Source organism: Choristoneura fumiferana, chromosome 30 (genome assembly GCF_025370935.1).
Source record: "Choristoneura fumiferana chromosome 30, NRCan_CFum_1, whole genome shotgun sequence".
Classification (NCBI taxonomy): Eukaryota; Metazoa; Arthropoda; class Insecta; order Lepidoptera; family Tortricidae; genus Choristoneura; species Choristoneura fumiferana.
The window spans coordinates 3,073,871-3,094,221 of record NC_133501.1 but is presented as its reverse complement, the minus strand read 5'-3'; the positions used below and the strand labels follow the sequence as shown (position 1 = coordinate 3,094,221).

General features: G+C 41.2%; 3 protein-coding genes across 3 annotated transcripts in view; 1 reads left to right on the top strand and 2 right to left on the bottom strand.

Moving 5' to 3' along the window:
* The window catches only part of larp (La related protein), a 120,854-nt gene extending 119,757 nt beyond the window's left edge, over positions 1-1,097 (bottom strand). Inside the window, exon 1 of the mRNA XM_074110017.1 lies at positions 217-1,097. Coding sequence (XP_073966118.1) covers positions 217-582 — 366 coding nt within the window. The 5' untranslated portion in view covers positions 583-1,097. The remainder of the gene's footprint in view (positions 1-216) is intronic.
* A 422-nt stretch (positions 1,098-1,519) lies between these two features.
* LOC141444649 (uncharacterized) lies at positions 1,520-3,010 on the bottom strand. The gene has a single exon (XM_074110227.1). The coding sequence runs from the start codon at positions 2,791-2,793 to the stop codon at positions 1,783-1,785; it is 1,011 nt and encodes a 336-aa protein (XP_073966328.1). The 5' UTR covers positions 2,794-3,010; the 3' UTR covers positions 1,520-1,782.
* A 284-nt stretch (positions 3,011-3,294) lies between these two features.
* RpL4 (ribosomal protein L4) overlaps positions 3,295-20,351 on the top strand; it is a 20,795-nt gene continuing 3,738 nt past the window's right edge. Inside the window, exons 1-10 of the mRNA XM_074110729.1 lie at positions 3,295-3,404; positions 4,829-5,009; positions 7,002-7,083; positions 9,141-9,304; positions 9,976-10,100; positions 11,896-11,994; positions 15,246-15,381; positions 16,420-16,555; positions 17,441-17,600; positions 18,400-18,471. Coding sequence (XP_073966830.1) covers positions 3,402-3,404; positions 4,829-5,009; positions 7,002-7,083; positions 9,141-9,304; positions 9,976-10,100; positions 11,896-11,994; positions 15,246-15,381; positions 16,420-16,555; positions 17,441-17,600; positions 18,400-18,471 — 1,158 coding nt within the window. The 5' untranslated portion in view covers positions 3,295-3,401. The remainder of the gene's footprint in view (positions 3,405-4,828; positions 5,010-7,001; positions 7,084-9,140; positions 9,305-9,975; positions 10,101-11,895; positions 11,995-15,245; positions 15,382-16,419; positions 16,556-17,440; positions 17,601-18,399; positions 18,472-20,351) is intronic.

The following is a 20,351-nucleotide window of genomic DNA, read 5'->3' as shown; positions in this document are numbered from 1 at the left end:
TACGAATTAAATATTGTGTTTACTTATTGACTTCATACTGATGATAGTTCACTTACAGTGGCCTTGGTTTATAAATAAGTAATGATAGACAGTGTTATGTGTTCCTGATATGACTTAAGCAGCGGCAACAGGGAAATTTTGTGGTTAGAATAGTTTCATATTGCATAATACCGTCACAATAACATTAACAGATGTTTGTTTACATGGGAAACTGACCTGCCAAGGGTTGACCTTCGGTATAGGTGCCTCAACGAACTTCTTCGGTTCAGAATCCTCTGATTGGGGTTGGTCCGGGTTGGCAGGGTTGGCGGGTTCACTCGGTGCCTGTGGTGTTTTGTGCGGCCGGGGCGGCGCGCGGCGGTCGCGCTCGCGGCGCGGCTTCCCGGGCCGGCGCCCGTGCGCTATCACGGGCACGAACCCCTCATCTTCCTCCTCCACATGCTGCACCACCTCCTCCGGCATCTCATCCGGTGGCGCGGTTTCCAGGTTCTCTATATTTTCCTTGTTACTCTCGGCTCCCCGAAAGTTTAGCACGGACGCGTACGAGGGCCCGGCGCCCTCGGCGGACACGCGCGCGGCCATGCCGCCGCTGCCGCTGCCCTCTTATATAAGCCCGGGCGCGCGCTCCGCGCCGACCGACGATCACGAGCGCGCCTCCATGCCTCTCAACACGACGGCATGCTGCCGTGTGTACCGCGAATCGCGACCCGAAACCCTCGCAGGACGTGACCCGATCGAACCCGCGTTGAAGGTCGAGATTTTCGTCAGCCACACGCGAGACTAGCGAACACGACACGAGAGCTCACTGATGGAAAATATGTGAGAAATCCTCAGGGCGCACCGGACTGACCCTGGATGGACCGTATTTACATCGAAAAAATTCACTTCCGTCGTAGAGTTCCAACTTTTTTCGAACACTGAACGCTTCGCACACACTTTATGTATCGATAATGAGTATAATTCACTTTGAAATTCGCTTTTCAGAACAGAAATTCACTAAAGAACCATATTTTGTTCATAATTCACACATGTGGTCGGACGCCCAAAAAGGGATTTTTCCGCAACACACACGGAACTTGCGGAAGGCTGTGACTTCTAATCTTACATGGCCGACATATTGCCGCTAGATGGCGCTGAAACATCATTTTTTATGAGTTCATTCAATTTAACACAGAAAGAATATTTTTTTATGCTTAATTAAGAAGTAAAAAACAGACAATAATACCAAAGCACTTCAAACCAAGGTGTTTTAAATAATTTGTGGTACTTTATAGTAAATATTTTAATAATTCTTGAATATGCTCAGAAATAGTTCACGCAAATTTATGATACAGAACACACCCCTAACGAAATAGTTTTGATCCGGTCACTCGCGAATGAATATACAAAAAAAAACGGAGTTATTACTTTATAAAACAACGAAAATAACTTATTTTCTTCCTTAATCATTAATAAATTAAATAAGTTTTAGTCATTAAAATTATTTAATTCAAATATTTCAAGTTCAAGTCGTGTGATTTAAAATTGTCTATGGTAAACTTCTAAAAAGAGGTAAAATTCAAAAATTACGAAAGTACTTCCAAAATCTAAACTCAAGTAAAGGTTTCAGTTATAAGAAAACGCTTGTAGAGCCACCTGCAGAGAAAGGCTACCCCCCTGTAATGGCGGTAAGTATGGATACCGCCGTTAGAGGGGGGGTACCTTTTCTCTGCAGCTGACTGTACTAATGCTTCTCATATCATGCTGTAACGTAGCACGCTGCACGTAGGTAATGAACGCTCTTCAGGGAAGACTAGATTCTGCATTTGTAGGACAATACATTCCCAAAAAGTTCCGACAATTTCGGCAATGATGATAAACATCTTTGCAAGACCGCAATACATAAGGCAGTGGAACACAAACCCAACAGCAAAGCAGACAAAGAACAATTGCACAAAGATGAGTGCACATAGTTATTTTACTAGTCACCACTGTCATACCGGTATACCCACATTCAGGACAGACAGTGGGTACAGACGCAAAACCAAACCGACGCACTCGAGTAGGTGGTGTAGGCAAAGTATTATCAACGTATATGTCAAACGCTGCGTTATAATTTGGAGGAGGAACGTGAGGAATAAAAGACGGCGAAGGAATAAATGTTCCCATGAGCCTCGGTCTCCTTCTAACCGCCATTTGCCTTAAAACATAAGAATAAGATGGTGGCGCGCTGTTCAAAGAATCGGGGGGTGACAAATCACCAAACCTTGAACGTCCTTTATCGTTCTGGAGTGAAAGATACTGGGACTTAGCTATCAAATTGTTCAATACTGTAACGTTCATGGAGCTATTGGTGGTTAGCGTACGCAAAGCTTGAAGGAATAAGGATGGAGGCCGTGTTTCTGTGTTACATGGTTTTCTCATTGAATGCGGTGATGTTATGGGTTGCGACGTGATTGGAGATTGTGTATTAAAATTACAACTACGAGTACATGTGCCATGTGTAGCAGGTAAAACTAAGGACGAAGGTGCACTTATAAGTAGAAAAGGGACAGGAAACGCTGCTGAGGACATAGGAGTTATTTCTTCATTCTGAACTGGTGGTGCAGTTATGGTAATAGATCGGGATCCTTCAGGACTTAATGGAGTTTGGGCTGGATCATCCAATGTGTGCGTAGCTATCTCCTGCGATGTTTCGGATACAGTATTGGCAATTTGACGTGCTTCGTGCATTTCTTGGCATATTTGAATATCTGCAGGTATTGGTTCGGGATCTCGATTACCTTTTGGATTGTTTGTAACATTGTCATCCATTATTTTCGCAAGAATTTCTTGTAACTTATTTTATTATTATTGTCTTACGACACGAATACGATCTTTTAATTTATCTGGATAATACGAAAAATGTTGGAAATAACATTTACTGTATCAAAATTTGTAAATTAGCTTTTGTAAAATAAAAAATTAGAAAATAGTGTGAATTTGTAAAATATAAACAAATCCCGTAAGGTAGAGTGAAGTATGACTTGGCAGAAAGACGTTTGTCCGAGTCATGTTTTGAAATGTCAAAGACGTAAAAAATAATAAACTTGTCTATTGTTTAGTCATCTATTATAAAGCTTAATACATGAGTCAAACATAATTTACGCAAAGTAAAGTAAAATTTTGCAGTTTGACTTGACGTAACCACTTAAAATAAATAAATGAATGACTGAGTTGCATTTTAAGTATTGATTCTTTTAGAAATTGGTCGTTCGGTTTTAGTTTAAATGCAACTGCTAATTTTTTAGTCTGGTAACTGCCCTTCAAAGAAGCTGTCATATTTTTCCATTTCCGGTCTTTTTACTCCTCCGTGGCATGGCGGACGGTCTGTGCCGCCGCATATAGTGTTTTTTGGAGGATAATCTTCGCTGATTAGCGAAATGGTAAGTGTATTATGAAATTAAAGTGCAATAGATACTTAAAATCAGCAAAGTGGCCGAAATAAATAAGTGCAAGTGTTAAAATTGTTTAACGTTGTGACGGTGAGTGGTCCACGTGTTTGCTCGTTATTTCGTGCAAATAAAACCAAATAAAAGGTGTGAACCTAATTGTAATCGTATGAAATGTGTTAGGGGTGATAATTTCATAAATTTTTGTGCATTTTGGCCTTGTAAATTGCTTGTAAGTTGTGATCCAGGCGTGATCCTGAGCATGGCCATTCATTACACAAGAAAATGTATACTATGTTCGATAGATTTTTTATCGTGCATTTCTCATGCATGCATAGATTCCTTTTCTGCATTATAAGAATTAGGATAATTTAGCATAAATAAGTACTGAACCTACTAGTAATAATAAATCACAACGCCGTTTTATTTTGAGGTTGACTGAAAAATTTGAGGTTATGTCCGGTTAAGATTCTTTTTCCAAAAATCTTTTACCTAACCTAACTTATACTGTTCAAATGCCGACTAAAATATTTCGACGATATTTTTTTCGAAGCCTAAAATCGCAAGTAGTGTAGTTCCTGAAAACATTATTGTTATGTTGCCTAACTTTGGACTTTTGAAAGTTTATTTCTTATTGAAACCTTTACTACACTACTACTAATAATATTATTCAAAAAGTATTGAACTAAAAAAAAAAGAAAACTATGAGTGCTTTAGATTTATTTGTTAAATCTCAGTCAATTTACTTTATGGTGTGTGAGAAATGATGAATCATTCTCAGAATTAGTAACTTTCAGACATATATTAACACGTTTCTCTCAGTCAGGTCCTCGAACCACAAGATATCTGCTTGTTATAAGTACCCCTTCATCTTTCTGGCTGAACCATAATTGTTCATCCCAGGACATTAAGGGGAAAAGTGAATAATTAGTTCCCTTAGGAAACACTGTATAGTACTCGAGACACGCAGTGTGTCGACATGAGGAACACATTTGTAACTTATAAATATCATCTCCAATCTACACATATCCCACTGCTGGGCACAGGCCTCCCTTCAAAATGAGAGAACTTGGGCTGTAATGCCAAGAGGGTAGGTACATCCTGCTGCTGATTGTGGCACGCAGCTAGCATTGCTGCAGGCATAAGCGAGCAGCTGCCTACCATGGAGTTGACCCACTGCATGCTAATGCCAAACATGCCCCTGTGCTGGTTACAAAGTTAACACAATTAGCAGGTGTACTCACTGACTTTCTTCACTCAAAAGCTGGTTTATAAGCTGGAATTCAAGCCCATGATCCTCAGCATTCATAGTCACATTCGGTGTACTGCCTTGCTAAAATATTGGGCCAAATAAAATAAATGGTAGGTTACCATGTTTTCTTTTCTCAATCCAGCTGAACATTGTTTATAAATTCCAGAGTCTATCAGTTGCCCGACCGTTAGTGTCGGTCTATTCCGAGAAGAGCGAGGTGGTCCCCGGAGCCACCCTGCCACTGCCGTTTGTGTTCAAGGCACCCATCCGGCCGGACCTCGTCAACAATGTCCACGTGTCCATGTCCAAGAATGCGAGGCAGCCCTACAGCGTCAGCAAGGAGGCTGGTATGTAACAATCCTTACAAACAAATCTAACTTTGACTTGCCTTTACATATTCAAAGCTCAGATCAAATAAAAAGTAAAGATGGAGCACGGTGAAACGCCCGGTGAGGGCGGTTTTATAAACATGTGTGTGCGTAGGCTGGTGTTGCCATAATAATTCTTAGTACCCCGATATATTAAAATATTGTTACGTTGAATAATGTTTTAATAGCGTTTTAATTACTTTCAACTTTGATACCGTTACTAAAATAAAAAACGTTGATAAACTTTTACAAGAACCAAATAACTATGTTGCGTGTCATTTTCTTACGTTTTAAGCCGTGTTAATAAAGAATAGAATTAATAAAAAAAGATTATATGACATAGGCGGCTTTTACCCAATACCTAATAGGGTAACTACAATATTATAATGGCAACACTAGTGTTGACGTTTTATGTTAAGTAATAAGGTTTTGGTGTAGTTTGGTTGCAAGTGTGTGCGTGCCAGTGTTAGCACACGGATTGGTGTAGTTTGACCGGCCTAACTTCGTTGTTTGCAGCGCCCTATCTTTAGTTTTTATTTGATCTGAGATTCAAAGTTGTTAGTTGAGCCACATAGGGTTTAGCTTTACATAATTCTGTATATGCTAACGGTCAAGCAAGAATTCGCTTCTTATGGCTATAAATACAAAGGAAGTCTACAAAAGCATCCAAACCTAGTTGCAAGCCAACTAACAATACCAGAAATTACTTGTTTAACAAAAAGAGACTAGACATCTTTGATGAGGATTGCCAGAATATAAACTGACCACACAAATATAAAGGGCTGTACTACACTGGAAGTAGCTCCCTACTCATAGCCACTGACATGACGCTTATACCCATTAGGGCTGATACCATGATATCATTAAATAAAAAAAATTGTTACAATGAAGCTGATCTGATGATGGAGCTGGAAGCTAAGTATTGGAACGCGGAGACAACAATGTTATTGTCTTGTTAGAATAGTCTTAGGGTATATGTTAAACAGGTATCCAGGGTCAGATGATGGAGCAGTCAGGCTGGTTTACCATTAAAGCATGTTTTAAACTATTATTATATTTGCACTAAATGTCCACATGCAGTGAGCTTGTCCGTGCTTCTGTGTGTTACTGCGGATTAGTGCGACAGCGACGTAGCGACATGGCGTTCTGGGCCCGCTCTGTGGCAGGCACGGGTGCAGAGTTGTTACTACAAGTATTACAAAACTAGAGATACACTAAAAGTAACTAAAATCAGAGACACTGGTGTGCATTGAGTAGGCAGCAGGGTAGGCATTGCTAGTGCTGGTGGCGCGCAGCTGCCAGCAAACTACTAGCTGCAGCTGCCAACCCTGGAATGGACCCAATGCAAGCCAATGAGTGTACCTAATGGTTTTAAAGAGTTGTCCAGGGGACGTAGCCATGGCAATGAGGTCTGGCAAATGATTTTCAGTTCGCCAGATGGGATTTGAAACCTCTTCTATTATGAATTCTGTGAAAGCCAGCAGTGTTAGTATCATAAGGGTTTCCAGGGTCTAGTTTCTCGAAGCATATTAGTAGACTAAAACTCGATAATAAGCATTTTCCTAGAGATAAGACCAAGCTAGATCTATATCATCACTACTTTAAAAAAAAACTCTTTTTTTCGAAATGGATAATGCACTTTATAACCATTAGCTCAAGGTCCAATTTTGTTGATGTATTGATTTGAGATTTTTTCAAAGTAGTGACGATATGGCCCCGATAACCCCCACATACCAAGTTCCATCGAAATCGTTGGAGCTGTTTCCGAGATCCCTGAAATATATATATGTATACAAGAATTGCTTGTTTAAAGGTATTATGTATTAGATAGATAATATTAGTGTTTTGTCTCATTTTTTCATACAATTTATGAGACAAAACACTAATATGGTTTGAGAAACTGGGTCCAGTAGTCTGTCCGCTGACTTTAAGGTTATTTCAAGAGTTGATGTTATATTTTTTTGTTGCTAGGCCACCAAACCAGCGCTGAGTCCTGGGGAACCGGTCGTGCCGTAGCGCGTATTCCACGTGTCCGCGGTGGCGGTACCCACAGGTAAGAAAAACTAGCAATTATACAAAAACGAACATTACAAGTTAAGTATAGACATAAAGTTAGTTGTCACGGCACAGCGAAAAGGCGCTGACTTAGCATGTGCTGCGACATTGTTGCCACAGCGCCGATATTCCGTCTCGGAACCACGTATGAGTTGACGCAGTCATTTACATAACATTTTTACTCAAGTGCAACACTTTTAGGCTTTAATAACAACGCAACTGACGTTATTGGGTACACGTACCTAACACAAACTAGAAAAAAACAAACCAGATCTGCCATTAAAGTGTGTTTTTAGTATTTCGAACTTGTTTTTTTGCACTAAATGTCCACATGCAGCGAGCTTGTCCGTGCTTCTGTGTGTTACTGCGGATTAGTGCGACAGCGACGTAGCGACATGGCGTTCTGGGCCCGCTCTGTGGCTGGCACGGGTGCAGAGTTGTTACTACAAATATTACAAAAACTAGAGATACACTAAAAGTAACTAAAACCAGAGACACTGGTGTGCATTGAGTAGACAGCAGGGTAGGCATCGCTAGTGCTGGTGGCGCGCTGCTGCCAGCAAACTACTAACTGCCGACCCTGGAATGGACCCAATGCAAGCCAATGAGTGTACAAAACAAGTAACGTCAGGTTCTTTCTGTTTTTCTTAGCTTCCTCTTTCCCCTCTCATTCGATTTCTCCCTCTCACTGCTCCATCTCCGTAATTGTTCCCGTCTCATTCCTTGCCTATCCTCTCCCCCTCCTTTTCCCTTTCCCTCTTCAAGAATAGAGTAGACTTAGGATACATCGTCACTAATTTGAAAAAATCTCGTATCTCAAATCAATATGTTAACTAAATTGAATCTAGACATAATATTCATAGTTCACTCGAACATTATTGATTTTTAGATACTAGCTATTTTAAGAGTGGTGTGTCTAACCACAGTACAGAAAAAGGAGCAGTATAACGTCTCGGCAGCGTCCTTGATATAATTACCTACGTCGGCTCGGTACACAAACGCGCGGTAGGGCTGCCTACTGTCACTCTTCACTTATTTATTTGATAATGCCGCAGGAAATTTAAAGTGGGTAAAGGATTAGGAGCTTTAGAAAATTATGGAAGGTATGGACCAAGTAGTGTCGGACAAAAATACATTTTACGTTATTTTCATAAACCACAAAACTTATTTTTTTTAACGGTTTTATTTAGCTGCATCACTATGTTGTACTGTTTATATCGTATATCGTCGTGACATAATTAGGTACGTAGTAAATGCACGTTAGTCTCGCTCCGACCGTACGTAACCGCGCAGCACTCGCGACTGATAATTGCCGAGGTATGCTGAGAAGTCGTGGTGCGTGCGTAGGTATGAAATTGAAATGAAATGAAAATGTTTATTAAAAATAAAATAAAAATTACACATAAAAAAGTTAGTAAGCGCTGAAATTACGTCTAGGTTTTAGTAAACAATAAACCGATATACTAGGTACACTTTTGACTCAATATAATACAAATGTGTACATCTAACTAGAACACTGAGTACCTAAACATAATACAATATCATGCTAAAGAGGGCTATCGTTTTTTGTCTCACTAGATGGCGCAATGTTGCGTGAGGTTTTTAAGTGTGGCTTTCAGAGTCTGTTATTACGGGCGTTAAAACAAAATTAGATTAAAATATATTTAAAACACTTAAAACCGTACCATAAAAATATCCTGCAACTACAGTGTTGCTTAGTCCCGTTTGTTCGGAAAAAAGGGACGACAAAGTTTCCAAAAGACAAAACTGTCTTAAAACACAGACATTCATTGTCCCGTAACGCATAATTGCCATAATTAATTTCAGGTAATGCAAAATATTCACAAAAAAATTCTAATTATAAATAAACCCGCGTAGCTCACCCAAAAACTATGAGATTTGACATTTCGGAGACCTCACGCTACACTAGCGCTTCTAGCGGCGAATTCATTCGCGATATCCCTCATTCGTATAACTCGCGTTCCGGCCGTTTATATGAAGACGTTATACTGTTCCTTTTTCTGTACTGTGTTCTAACAAAGTGTTGTCTCCCAGATCAGGACAAGGTGCGTTCGGCAACATGTGCCGCGGTGGGCGCATGTTCGCGCCGACGAAGCCCTGGCGCCGCTGGCACCGCCGCGTCAACCTGCGCCAGCGTCGCGCGGCCGTCGCCGCCGCCGTGGCCGCCGCCGGCGTGCCCGCGCTCGTGCAGGCCAGAGGTACGTGTGAAATTAAAAAAAATGCCGGCCAGTGCGAGTCGGGACTCGCGCACGAAGGGTTCCGTACCATCTATACATCATTCATTAGACATTAGCAAAAAACGGCAAAAAAATCACGTTTGTTGTATGGGAGCCCCCCCTAAAATATAAATTTTATTCTGTTTTTAGTGTTTGTTGTTATAGCGGCCACAGTTATACATAATCTGTGAAAGTTTCAACTTCACGGCTCAAAATCACGCCGAAACTGGCCTCCCATGCTAACTAGCTCAGTGGGGTGGGGACTCTGCTAATCAGTTCTCAATTGCAGTACAGTGATATCAGGATAAATTAGAAATATCACACCCTTGAAAGCCTTACTCTTTCTGTTCAATACGGCTCGAGTTACGAATATCGAGGGTATATAGAACTTCCCTTAGGAAACACCAACAAGGACCACAGTTCGTTGGTGTGTCGACGTGTGGAAGACATTATTATGCCTCGACAACCGAACTTCTCTGTTGAGATTTCAAACGGACCTCAAGACACTAATCCCCTCTATAGATAATAAGGTTGTGTCCTAAAAACACAAAGCCCGTTAGTTAAATTGTCAGTAAAGTTGGGTTTGGACAGGCATTTGTACTTTATCCATATGCTGTCGGGACTGTTTGTTTTATGAGCAATGTTGTCCGCAGGCCACATCATCGATAAAGTCCCTGAGATGCCCCTGGTGGTGTCGGACAAGATCCAAGAGATCAACAAGACCAAGAACGCGGTCATCTTCCTGCGCCGCGTCAAGGCCTGGTCTGATGTCTTGAAGGTATGCCCAGCTTTTTACGTTTGAATTAACTTGCCCGGTTTGTTGGTCAAATCTTGCAAGTTATTTTTGACCCACTTCCAGTCGAATTGAGTTGAAATTTGTTTTACATAATTTGATAAGTTTGTATGAGAAATGAAATTTTTAACACGGACTTATATTTAATCAGGTTTTTTTTTTCTTTATCTTCTTTCTTCGTCCATACAATATTTTTGAATAACTATGAGACAAACTAATGATCGCTCAAATGAAACAGATTCAATAAAAGAGTCCGAATCGGTTCTTGGCAGTTGAGATTGCCTATATCTAGAAGCCATATAGAGATTTTGTAAACCTCTCCCCCTTAGAACCCTTTCACACTAATGACTGTGAAAGGGTTCCAAGGGGGAGAGGTTTCCGTCATCCCAACACTTTCCTCTCTCAGAGCTAGAACCAAGTTTTGAGAGCTCAAGAATGTTGGGAGATTGAATTTCTTTTGACAACAATCGGACTGAATACTTTCTACTCCGACATAGACATCAGAAAACATTCTTGCTTACTTAAAGATCGACTATACTGGTACTCAAATCAAAATGCTGCTGACGCACGGTTAACAGATTGCGTCTTTTGTTCATCACTTAAGTATACTGGTAATACTACAAGGTGGCGCAAAACTTGTCACCCGATGTTTATAGATTATATTTTTTTTAATAAATGAAAAACTTTAATTTTGCTTTTGGATTGCGTTTATTTAGTGTCAAAATTTTTTTATTAAGCAGAAAAAAAATATATCGGCCAAGTGGCCGCCGCCAGAATTGATGCCTATACGGGCCCGATTTATGGCATTTTAAATCACTCTTGCCAAATTTCCGGTGATAGGTTCCCGTATTCTTGACGGATATTCTCTTTAGTTGTTGGCATAGTCTCGTGATTTTAAGAAACCCCACAAAAAGAAGTCTGGAACGGTTCAATCGGGCGATCTTGCCGGCAACTGCAAATCACCAAAACGAGAGAGCAGGACTCGGAAAAGCAGCGCTCAGAATGTCAGTTGTGAATCGTGCAGTACAGCGGAGTACAGCGATTCACGTCTTATTGGCGTGGATTTTGTATCTGTTTACTTCACAAATATACTTACTTACTTCGCCGGCTCAGCGACCCAAAGTGGATCTTGGCCTCCGACACAAGACTCCGCCAATTGTTCCTATCCTGTACAACAAGGCGCCAGTCTGCCACCTGCATGTCGCACAGGTCTTTTCGGACTTCATCCAGCCAGCGATACCTAGGCCTTCCGATTGGCCGTCTTCCAGTCGGTTGTCCTAGGTATGCTCTCTTGGCCGCACGATCCTCTCCCATTCTCTCCACGTGGCCGAGCCAACGAAGCCGCGCAGACTTGCTCTCGCCTATAATGTTGGGCTCGCCCACCAGGTCTTCCACATCCACATTTCTCCTGACACGCCAGGCTCCATCTACTTGTCTTGTAGGTCCCAGAATCTTCCTGTAGATCTTCCTCTCCGCCACTAATAGCTTATTCTCTTCTTTCAGTGTTAGCGTCCAAGCTTCGCACCCATACATTAAAATTGGCCTTATCACTGTCTTGTAGACTCTCATCTTGGTGCTTCTACTAATAAGCTTGGACGCCAAAATTTTGATGTGGGATGCGGCCCTTCACTTCACAAATATGTTAAAGAAGAATTGAGATTTACCGCCATTTGCAAAATTATAGCATCTTCTGATAGGGCATAGGGTGATGAGATGTTTTTCGCGCCACCATGTATAAGTGTGTAGCTTTTGGTGTTTTACGCATACTGTTGTTGGGCAGGTGTACAAGTCGCAGCGCCTGCGCGCCGGCAAAGGAAAGATGCGCAACCGCCGTCGCGTGCAGCGCCGAGGACCGCTCATCGTGTACCACAAGGACCAGGTGTGTATTGGATATATGTCGTAAGATAGGAATTTGAGTCGGGATCCAACCCTGACATGATCAATGTGGGCATAAGAAGTGGGATTCGGGCAGAGAATGAAACTATTTTCTTTTGAAGAACTAACAAAAGTCCACTAATTGTGGTCAAGATAAAACCGAAACAATACGACACTCATTCACTGAAATCTTAGAAATGTAACTATCATAACGATTCACAGTAACTTAAGGAAAAGCCTAGTTAATAATAAAGAAACGCGTAATGGTTCCTGAGACTGTCGACTCTTACCAGACCTCTTTTACAAACTGACAATTGACGATCGCTTTTCCCGCGTCCAGATCTCAGGCTCTGTCAAGCGCGCCACGCATGGCAACACTGGAGTTTTGTAAGTGCTATAATGCCATTCCGTAATAAACCACGCATGGTTATGACCATACTCATAATTCTACATATACATATCAGTCACGCCGACAAAGTGGTAAAATAAAAAAAAAACAGGGTTAAGGTAGAGGGGATGATTTTTTTTTCTCAACTAACCCTATAGTGTATCGTTGGATAGTGTAGTAGTAGGTGTTGGACAAACAAATGGTGAATGGTTGGGTTGTGTTCTGAAGATGAGCTCTGGTGGCCACTACAACTACATACTACCTTGAAAGCCTTGCTCGTTCCGTCAATACGGCTCGAGTTACATTTGTCGAGGTTATATCGAACTTCCCTTAGGAAACACCAGCAAGAGCGCCAGTTCGCTGGTGTGTCGACGTGTGGAAGACATGTTATGAACTAGAATTTACACACGCCTTTTCAACTATAACTCTTATTATAGCACATCATCAATAAGAAACTAAGTTTGTTAATGTCGCTCGGGAATCGGTTTCGAATTCCGAACGACTTCTGAAAATTAGTCAATAATTTTTTTAGTTGTTGTTGCCATGGCAACGTCTCCTGGGTTAATAATAATAATAATAATAATAATAGAAACGTTTATTCGCTAATTCGAAAATACATATTATAAGTAAGTACACAAATTAAAACAACCATAAAATAAATATTAACGACAGTACGCATTAAAAGAATGATTTTATAGTGGTAGCTATTCCTTCGTGGCTCATCATATTAATAAAGGAGCAGGACCGGATAGAATTAGTCCAATATTTGTTAAAAATACAGCTGAGGCCTTGTCCTGTCCACTTCACATTATCTTTAACAAATGCCTATCTGAGGGCACTTTTCCCTTGCAGTGGAAAATCTCATATGTTACCCCAATACACAAGAAGGGATCACGTGCACAAGTCACAAATTACCGACCAATTTCAGTGCAATCTTGCATTCCTAAGGTGTTTGAGGGTTTGATTCACGATCTTATTTACCCAGCACTTGAATTTTCAATACTGCTAGAGCAACATGGGTTTATGAAAAGTAGATCCACATTAACAAATTTATTAACCTATACAAATTATTTATTTGAAGCTATGGACAAAAAAGAACAAGTTGATGTAATATTTACCGACTTTAAAAAGGCCTTCGACAAGGTTGACCATGTAATGCTTTTAAAGAAATTGGCATTTAACGGTATTCGCGGCAACCTGCTCCGCTGGTTTTCGTCGTACCTTACTAATAGGACGCAAACTGTTGTTATCAATGGGTTCAAATCGATCCCTACTACTGTCACATCTGGTGTAATTCAAGGATCCATTTTGGGTCCATTATTATATACATTGTATATAAATGACATCAAATCATGCTTCAAAAATTGTAACTTTCTTTTGTTCGCGGACGATTTAAAAATATTTAAGACTGTTAATTCTGAGGAAGACTGCATAAATGTTCAAGATGACATTAACTTGTTTTTGGACTATTGTTTGGTGAATAAGCTGCAACTTGCGGGCGACAAATGTATGCATGTTTCTTTTCAAAAAATAAAACAAAAAATAAATTCAGTAATATAGAATCGGCACTTCACCAATTAATAAAGTACTACAAATACGCGATTTGGGGATCTTATATGACGATAAATTACATTTTACAGCCCACGTAGATCGTGTGGTCTCTAAAGCATATCAAATGTCGGGGTTTGTCTTGCGAACTGCTAAGGTTTTCAAAAGGAGTGCGACGTACTTGCTTTTGTACAAAGCTCTTGTGAGACCACATCTAGAATATGCGTCGGTGATTTGGAATCCACTCTACGAAAAATATTCCAAATCAATCGAAATGGTTCAAAAAAAGTTTTTAAGGGCTATGCATTGGCGCATTTCTAGGTCAAAAGAATCCTATGATAATCTGCTTAAGAGATACAAAATACACTCTTTAGAAACTAGACGAAAGGGTTTCGATATTATGACCTTGTACAACATCTGCAGGGGCCACTACAACAGCGCAGAGCTTCTTGAGCGCATTCGCTTCAGAGTCCCTCGATTCTGTTCGCGCTCCCGCGCCTCTTTCGCCGTCCCGCTCTCGCGCACCAAAGCCGGCGTTCGCGCACCATTGCGAAGAATATGCTCCTTGTATAACCAGGCTTGTGTTTCGGTTGATATCTTTAATGAGTCAAGGTCCCAATTTAAAAATAAAACGTTAAAGTGCTTTGTCAACTAATGTTGTAATAGGGGGTGATCATTGGAGGATGAGATTTGTGATATTTAAACTTAGAACGTAATAATAATAACGTAAATAAGAATATCTTAACGTTTGTCAATTGCGTTTGTTTGCTTATTTTGTACAATAAAGTGTTTACATACATACATACCTACATATCTATTGATTGTCTTAGAATATAAGTAGATTATGTGCTCAATAAGTAGATTATTGTTATTGGTAGGGGTATCGTACTGGCTACTCTGCTCTGTTATGACTAGCGTGCTTATTAGCGTACTCCGACCGGTTAGCTTTCGGTGAAGTGTACGTTGGCTAGAAATCATCACACATGTGCCTTAGTGAGATCTGTTTAGGGAGTAAGTGCATGTTAGTTTTAGTCATAGTACTAAGAATACTTGTATCATCTTCTGTACACTTATTTCTGTTTGTTCTCCAAATAAATAAATAAATAAATAATCTCCTAAGCGTGCTTATATAATATACATTGCGAACATTTTTCTAACAAAGTGTATTCACTGATGTCCCCTGAGTTACGGGACAGAATAACGTACACTAAATAGTTTATTGACCCACCAACATATTTTAACGGAACCTTCGGTGTGCGAGTTGTCGGCTGGTGGTGGAAGGTGGTCTATCATTTAAAAGTACTTGTTCCCTCCCCCAGGGTCTGACCAAAGCGTTCCGCAACATCCCCGGCGTGGACCTGATCAACGTGGACAAGCTAAATCTGCTGGCGCTGGCGCCCGGCGGACACCTCGGACGGTTCATCATCTGGACCAAGTCGGCCTTCGACCGCCTCGGTAACTAAGTCTATTCATACACAGTCCAAGCTATTTGGTTGTGGAACTTCTTACCGACCAATAGACGCGAAGTTCTTACCTATTTTTAAGTTTATACTTAGAGAGCACTATCTGTCATTCATTTATTTATTCATTCGTTAGTAAAAATGCGCTGTAAAATCATATAATACACAAGACAAAAAACACATAATAAAAAACTAATTAGGGATTTTTGAAAGTCGTGTTCGTTGCTACCCTAAAACGACGGAACTCCACACCCTCTGGCCAGATGTCGAAGTCATATTGTACTTATGCTATCTCTCCACTGGAGTGGAACGAGGCGGGGGGGTAATGCTCAGCGGATTTGCGGACCGTTTTTCCGTTTGCGGAATTTCCCAGCTTCACCGCTCGCGCTGGTTATTCCGATCCTCTTCCTCGCTCTGCGTCTTCGCTCCGCTTCCCGGTTTTGTATGAATTTTTAAGCTAGTTACCAACTCTCTGTCTACTGCAGAGGAGCGGAGATTTTATGCATTCTATTGGTGGATTTTTATTTGACTCGCCGCTCCGCTGACTCGCTTCGCTCCAGGCATCCGAACAGGCACTAGTTGCACATTGATTTATTCGGGTGTATCATACAGAACAGATCCCTTGAAAGCCTTACTCTTTCTGTTCAATACGGCTCGAGTTACGAATATCGAGGGTATATAGAACTTCCCTTAGGAAACACCAACAAGGACCACAGTTCGTTGGCGTGTCGACGTGTGGAAGACAATTTATTTTAGATTCCTATAGATATATAATTAAGGCATCAGTTACATTTTTGTATGTTTGTCCGTTTTTCACGTCGAAACGGAGCGACGGATCGACGTGATTTTTGGCATAGAGATAGTATATGAGCCAGAAAGTGACATAGGTTACTTTTATCCCGGGAAATGTACAGTTCCCGAGGGAAAAGTGCGCGATAACCGAATTCGGCACGGACGAAACTGTGGCCAAAACCTAGTTATGCATATAAATTGCTAAAAATTAGTCTTTGTAACCAACTCTCATCGTTCACAGATGCCCTGTTCGGCTCATGGAAGACCCCGTCCAAGGAGAAGAAGAACTTCAACCTGCCTCAGCCCAAGATGGCCAACACTGACCTGTCGCGTCTGCTCAAGTCCGACGAAATCCGCAAGGTGCTCCGCGCGCCCAAGTGAGTGCACATTTAATTCCCTCGTTTTACACCCTCCCTCATCAGCCGGAAGATGTCCACTGTTGAAAGACCGGTATGGCATCACTTCGTCTAGAAAGTAGCTGGTCTGCGTACCAAGTGGTCTATGCAGCAACTGTTCTAAGTAGCAAGTGGTCTAACTCCTATTTCTCTCTCTGAGAGACCAGTTTGTGTCGGAAACTTGAAAAAACATAGGTTAGAGTTGCGTCAAGATACGAAGCGCCTCAGCCACGAGGAATAGGAGCTCCGCGAAGCGTTGACTTGAGTCAGAATTGAAATTCACGGGCTAGGAAATGGACGAATCGAGAGTGACTCGGGAAACTTTTAAGATCACTTGCTACTTAGACCAGCTGCTTTTTAGACGAAACTATACTAACCCGAAAGACCTCCCCTTAGAATGCCAAAATGAATTACAGCTAGCCATCAAACAGCGCTGGCTTGCAACTTGTCTAACCGGTCCCGCTAGTGGGGGGCCTGTCAAAGCTTTTTCCGTTTCGTGGTTGCTCTCTCACGCCAAATAAAATAAATAAAGTTAATTCAGTGGGAGAGGCCACAAAAGTTCATGCAGATGTATCCGGGGACTGAAGTCCGGTGGAAAGAGTTGGCAGTTGTATTTTGTTGGGATTTGATTTTAGTCCCGAGCTTCTGGTGTGCGACAATTTTGGTGATACCAACTCCTGCTTGCTTCCGCCATTATTGTAAAATTCAATTATCTTCTACTCTAGGACACAAAATGATGATAATCCTCTTTCAGAGCATTGGGTTATGACACACAATGATTACCTATCACGTTGACACTATCTGACTCACCCTCCCCCACCCCCAGCCCCCTCTTCACCACCCGATCTAACCCTCCCTCTGTCGCAGCAAACGCGTGGTACGCGCGACCCGGAAACTCAACCCGTTGACCAACACGCGTGCGATGTTGCGGCTGAATCCATTCTCGGCGGTGATGCGGCGCAAGGCGGTGCTGGATCAGCAGAGGAGGAATAACCAGAAGGCCCTGGCTTTGGCTGAGAAGCGTGGCGTGAGTTACTATAGATTTAAGATCTATAGAGTGTAAATAGCTGTTCCAATTTCATCTGTCTTGTGGAAGCCGTTTCTGGTAAATCTAGGCTAGTGTAGCTTTTAATGCTGAAGGAATAGGTACGTTTACGTCATTACGGGTTTCCATGGATGGAAACCCCACTGTCTGTTTCGTGATTTTTTAAGACATAAAGCTGATGTACGCAATATGTACCAAATTATTACCTACTTTACTGTAATGTCCTGGCAACAATTAAGTAATTTAACTAGCCATTATCAACTTATTTAACAGTAATAACTGGCATTTTTTTTGGCCTCTTGTTAACTGAATTGTGGAATTTCTTACAGCAACCCCTAATTCAATTAATTGTATTCTCGATTATATCGGGGTACATTTTGAGCTAAACTCGATTTAAGACGCGAGTTATCCGGCTGTCTTTCATATGAGTGAGTCTCACGGTAGCTTCATGTTCTATAGTTCTCCGTACATTGCTTTAATATCTCTTGAACAAGTGGATCTTTGAAGAAAACTTCGAATAATTTTGTGTACTCCCGAAATTTCTTAATTTATATTACCTAATAATATAGACTCCAAAGACACCACGTTTTTACAAAAAAAGGTTTCAGAATGTTTATAGTTTTTAACAGAGACTAAATGAAATGATGATACTCTCTTATCAGAGCATTGGGTTATGATAAACCATGATTACTCTATCACGTTGACACTTTCTGATGTAGCAGACTTTTAAACACACATAACATTAGTGTCTACTTTTACTATAGTCCTTGTTTGTTAACAGATCAAACTGCCAGCTAGCGACGTCGCTGTGAAGGCGGAGGCGCTTAGAGTGAAGAGGACGAAAGCTATCAAGGTGAGAACAGAAAACAGACTACAAAATTCTGTTCCATAAGAACAGGGACCGGGTTTTTCATCCGTGTGATGGTAGATGTCTGTTGGATGAACATTCCGATTACATGCTCTCCCGGCTTTCCAGCAAATGGCTGAAGTAAGACTGTAGATACGAAACCCCTCCAACCCTCTCCTCTCTGTAGTAAGCTCCAGGGAGTTGGGGCCGCAGCTGCTGGGTTTTTTAGCCGGTGAGAGTCTGGCTGTCACACACTGTCTGGGTCTCCCTTCCCATTCATCCATAATGTTTTTTTTCCCGAATGCACGTGTCGCCACCTCCTATAAAACCTCATATAAAATTTGAAAATTTAAAACAAGTAAGCAAAAGCAAGGAGTTAGTGAGTTAGTCTGGCCCTTACGGAGACTCAACAAAAAAACCGTTGTGATGAATGTAGATTGCTTACCGACCGAACATTCTCGCTGACTTGAGTGAGTTGTACATTTTGTATTGCTTTTTCCAATTTCAATCATTATCTTTGCTTAGCGACAGACTTAAGTGTCCCTTGAAAGCCTTACTCTCTCTGTTCAATACGGCTTGAGTTACGAATATCGAGGGTATATAGAACTTCCCTTAGGAAACACCAACAAGGACCACAGTTCGTTGGTGTGTCGACGTGTGGAAGACAATTAATTATAAATTTTATATAATAAGCAATACGGAAAGTGGGATAAAACAATTAAATCACAGGATTCTACAGGATAGTCCTGTAGATTTTACAGTGTCGAACCTTATAGGGTTAGGTTAGTTTTATATCAAGCCTGAAGTACTTGCAGTTTTAAAAAAAAACATTCATCCGTATGAATCAGTTAGGAAATGAAAAATTTGGGAAAAATATTTCAAAAATAATTAGAAGAAGGACCATGATGGGAATTCCTTTCACCGTTTTTTTTAATTAGCTTAGGTAAAGGCTCCTTTCCTGATCCTGATGTCAACTCCCAGATTGGCGTAAGGTCAAGTCCCTTGCATACTCTCTTCGGGTTTCAGTACTTGGGGAGACGAAATAAAAAGAAATGAGGGCTATGTTTTAATGTTTATCGTTTTTTGTCTCACTATATGGCGCACTGTTGCGTGAGGTTTTTAAGTATGGTTTTGAAAGTCTGTTATTACGGGCGTGAAAACAAAGTTTAGGTTAAAATCATATTTAATACACCTTAAAACCGTACCATATAAATATCGAGCATGCCAGTGTTGCATAGTCCCCGTTTGGTTCGGAAAAAAGGGAGGACAAAGGTTTCCGAAAGACTAAAACTGTCTCAAAACACAGACATTCATTGCCCCGGTACGCATATTTGCCATAATTAATTTCAGATATTGCAAATATTCAAAAATTATTCTTATTATAAATAAACCCGCGTAGCTCACCCAAAAACTATGAGATTTGACATTTCGGAGACCTCACGCTACACTAGCGCCTCTAGCGGCGAATTCATTCGCGATAGCCCTCATTGAGCGAGTCTAACCTAGTTCGAATTTACTTTCCCTCGCTTGCTGGATCTTGTTGGACGCTTGATCTTCGATTCTTCAACCCCAGGGTGTTTAATGCAGAAGATGTTGAAGGGAGCAGGAGCTCGACCCAACGCGCCGCAGACGAACGAATGTATGTTTTCCTACCTCTGGTTAGACCATAAAAAAGTGAGGAAAAAGAGGGTAGAAACTTGGTGTAGTGATGGGATGACTCGGTACGTGCCAATACTTAAAATTTTTTCAACTACTTTTGTTTCAGGCGGCAGTAGCCAAGAAGCCGAAGAAGCCCGCGGCAAGAAAACCGCCCCCCCTCCCCCAAGAAGAAGGCCGCCAAGGACGCCCAAAGCGCCCAAAGCCAAGCCTGCCCCTAAAAGTGAATA